At 38.4% G+C, this 4112-nt stretch overlaps 1 protein-coding gene across 1 annotated transcript in view; it reads right to left on the reverse strand.

Moving 5' to 3' along the window:
* zfr (zinc finger RNA binding protein) overlaps positions 1–4112 on the reverse strand; it is a gene marked incomplete at its 5' end in the record, with an annotated part of 56489 nt that overhangs the window by 47601 nt on the left and 4776 nt on the right. Inside the window, 4 exons of the mRNA XM_015016727.1 lie at positions 1227–1346; positions 1445–1638; positions 2369–2669; positions 2774–2974. Coding sequence (XP_014872213.1) covers positions 1227–1346; positions 1445–1638; positions 2369–2669; positions 2774–2974 — 816 coding nt within the window. The remainder of the gene's footprint in view (positions 1–1226; positions 1347–1444; positions 1639–2368; positions 2670–2773; positions 2975–4112) is intronic.

Raw genomic sequence — 4112 nt, forward strand, 5'->3', positions numbered from 1 at the left:
TTCCCTGTATTATTTTTTCCGGTTACACGATGCATCAAACTGTATCAAATGATTTGTCCACTTAATCAGCCAGAGTTCATGCGCGCGGCTTTGCGGAGATCAGAAAAACTCGTCCCATAACCTCGAGCAACTAATAATTAAGTTGCTCAGGGTAGTTTATTCAAAACTCAACAGAAACGAAATGGAAGAGCTACTAAAGCCACATTAGAAGCATTCAATTAAATCCCCTGTTTGCAGTGCAGTGGCTTTAACTCATCATACAGGGCCAGTCCAAGGCTTTATGAGGCCTTTAGTAGAATTTGATTTTGGGACCCCTCTTGCTGCTAAAACATCAGCACCTCTAAGTTTCTGTGTTAGATTTAGTGAAATCTGGAAGAGTAGTTTAATTGGCCAACCTAAAAAACAACCAGTTATAATTGCAGTTTACTAATTTGTATTTGTATTTGTGAACAGAGCTCAAACTAAAAGATTAAACTCACAGCATCAGAGTATAGCTATGTTAACAAAACAATCTAACTATGAATATTGTTCTTTGAACTTATACAAAGTAAACATGACTGCTCCTTAAAATCTTACATTTAAATGTTAATTTAAAATATTTTAATGTATGTATGCTGAAACCATTATATCAAATTTAGCAGCATTGATAATCTCAAACACATTTTTCATTTGTACCTGTGGTCTGTGTTAAAATATTAGCCCTGGGGCCCTGAAGCCCTGGGCTAAGCCCTGATGGAGCCGCTGACTTAATTTGGATTAAACAGAAGTGCAAATAATTCATATTCATTTTAATTGTATTTTTTGATTTGATGTTTTTAAGACAAGTTGTGGGTTTAGATAGCATTTCACTTGTGATGTTTTCCAGTAACATACAAGTACCCCATAATGTTTTTACTTTTCCTGTCTACTTAACATCTGTTAATATGAAAACACGATGGATCACGTCCACCGGCCTTAAGTTTTCTGGTGGAAACCCTGCTGTGATACGACGATACTTTGAGGCAGGCATGTCACTCAACGCTTTTGGAGGTATGGCTCAGCTGTTCCAATAACTTAAGTTACTGTTCTTATAATTTGTTTGATGTGAACAAACTAGTTTTAATCTGTCAGTATGCAATGCTTATGTAGTCCTTAATCATCTTCATACATTGAGTTCAATTTTAATTCTCCAGGATTTTGCAGAGATTGAAGGAAATTCACTGCAGCAAAGTTAACCAGCCACCAACCTTATACTGGAGGCGATGCCTCCGACCCTTCAGGTGCATTTCCTTTGCGTTGGGATCGTTGAAGCTACATTCACACAGCTTGCAGTGAAAGCGAATGACTTTGCCTTCATCATTTCTGACCTGCAAGAAAATGTTCACAAAATCCACTCTGAGCCAACGTAGATATAAACCAAAAGCATAGGTTGATTATGCATAAGCATTTGTTTATAAACACCTACTTCTTCCACATAGTCATGACCAACAGGCTGGACGTCACTCTGCAAAGCAATAAGTGCCGATGTGGACAGAGAATCACAGAGGTCAGCCTTAGCATCTGGGGAAGCAGGAGAGGGCGCGACCGGCTTACAAGTATCGCCTTTGACTTCTTCTCTTATCTCCTCTATCTTTCCTGTCGTCTGTAATTTACTTCCAGCTGAAATTGACAAAACATCAAATATGAAACTGAACATCCAAACCTGAATCCAATGCAAAATCATAAGAAATATTTTCAAAATGTATTTAATTACACTTCTTTATATTAGTTGTGTTTATATCAAGTTTTTGTTGGAAATGGAATCTCCATAAATTATTATGAATTTACTGAAATGGTACACATATTGGGAAGCAGGACATTTTGAACCAGCTCAGTTAGACCTTTTCTGGATTATCGCAGATAATTAGGAGGCAGGACAAGTGTACATTAGGGCTGAAACGATTCCTCGAATGATTCGAGTACCTCGATTATTAAAATTCGTTTTTGACAGACTTTTCACAAAAAAATGCTGCCATTCGTACATATCACACTGTACAAAAATTATTTCTGCATCAAAACATAGCCACAGATGTCTGCTTCAAAGAAATATTAGTTATTGTTTTACAGGTTTTTTTCACACCCTGACCACAGGCATGTCACCACTTCATTGGGCTCCATATAGAATATTTTCAGCTTTGTCTCTCTCCTCATCTTCTAGTGTGTTCATACAACGGATTCAAATTCACACAGCTTTTTTTGCAAGGTACAGCAACTTTTCTAGTTTTATATTGTTTTACATCTAACTTTTCTACACAAACATTGTTTTAAAGGACATGGAATCTATATTCATTGATTCTCCTGTAGTGTAAATATTTTATAATTAAAGGCAAAATGAAGAAAGTTTACTAACCAACAAAATTAATCTTCGGGGTGTTGACTTTCTTGCCAGGTGCCGCAGAACAAGCAACAGAGAGACTGCTGGCCAGTGGATTCTTGGTAACCACAGTGCTGCTGGTTATGTTGACAGCTTTCAGATAGGGGGCGCTAGTGCTGGAGGAAGAGTTGGAAGACGGACACAAAGAGCTGGAAGTGCTGGAACTGCTAAGAGAGGTCTTGCCAGTAGCAGAAGCACTAGAGGCTGATGTCTGAGCGATCATACTGGGCTCTGTGGAAGGAATGGGCTTTCCAAGTTTGGTATGAAGTTTCACAACCTGCAAGAAGAATTCAGCATTTGAAATGAGAAATGAAAGTCTGTGTGAAACCTTCTCCAAGTTCCAAGTAGACAGAGTGTTGGTTTATGTCCCGACATCCAAACCTTCTGGTGCTTGGCTCCTCGAATATGGGCAGCATAAGCGTCAGCTCCGGTGCACGAAACATCACAAAGTTCACAGCGAAGTTGGTTCTGAGTGTTCCGGGACAGCACCCCTCCTGCAGCACTGCTGCTGCTGCCCTGCGACACTTTCAGTGCTGCTTCCTTCTTCTTATGCTTCTGGCCTTCCAAATGCTCTTTATAAGTCTAATGGTAGGACGGAGAAAATGACAGGGAATTTATTTATTTTTTTGTATCGGCATATTGACAACACTGTTAACTACGTGTGTGCACTTATTGTTAAAGGTTTTTAGTGTGACCAGAGATTTGAGCCATCAATGTATCGATAAATTTCAACTAATGTTAATAACAAAACTCACAGCATCATCAAAAATTTTATTTTTACTACTTTCTCCACAGTTTATTCCTTCGGAGCATCCACGTGTAAATCCCACAAGGGATATACACGTGGACAAAATTATCGGTACCCCTCGGTTAATGAAAGAAAAACCTATAGTGGTCACACAAATAACTTGAATCTGACAAAGGTAATAATAAGGCCAGTCACGATAAATTTTGCTGAGCGATTAATTGTCTAAAAAATTATTGCTGCGATAAATATTGTTTCAAGACCTTTTGACACTGATTTAATGGAAATGACGTAATAATGCATGCAATTTCCTGCCATAGATAGATACATTTTATTTTCAAAAGAACACATAACACTGGAACTGACAAATAAACAAAACCAAAAACAAAAATAAAATTAAAACGGATTCTCAGTCTCCATTAACAAAAAACGTACTTGAATAAAAACTGAACAACATGAAGCCAAAGTGGAAATAAATACTCCATTCAACCAAGAGTGCAGATTATGAAGTCTGTATACTATATTGCCCTTCAGTAATCACTAGATAGAGAAGATGGGCACATCCGACTACCTGACACAATAGTTCATACTACATGGGTTTTTTTTACCCCTATTTTCTTAGAACGTTGGCTGTTCTAAGATTGTCGCTGGTGATTTCGTAACCGATCATCATGTAGTGTGATTTAGATCCTCGGGTTTTCCTCGACTGGGAGTTTAGCAGCCTGTTGAATGGTAGCCAATCAGAAAGCGCAGATTCTCCTCTGTGCTTTCTGAGGGGAAATTACGGAGGGGAATCCCAAACAGCTGAAACGGCGCAACCCGAAGTCCAGCGGACATCGGAGATGATATGTGGAAACAACATTAATATTTATTTATTTCGTGCAAAGAATATAGAAATGACAAGGGGAGGAGTTGGAGCCAAATTGCTACAGCAGTTGATAAACCCGTAAGTTTTCAGCTGTTCTTCGTTAACGT

The sequence above is a fragment of the Poecilia latipinna genome, unplaced genomic scaffold (genome assembly GCF_001443285.1).
Source record: "Poecilia latipinna isolate Pla-1442-1.1 unplaced genomic scaffold, P_latipinna-1.0 Scaffold2053, whole genome shotgun sequence".
NCBI lineage: Eukaryota > Metazoa > Chordata > Actinopteri > Cyprinodontiformes > Poeciliidae > Poecilia > Poecilia latipinna.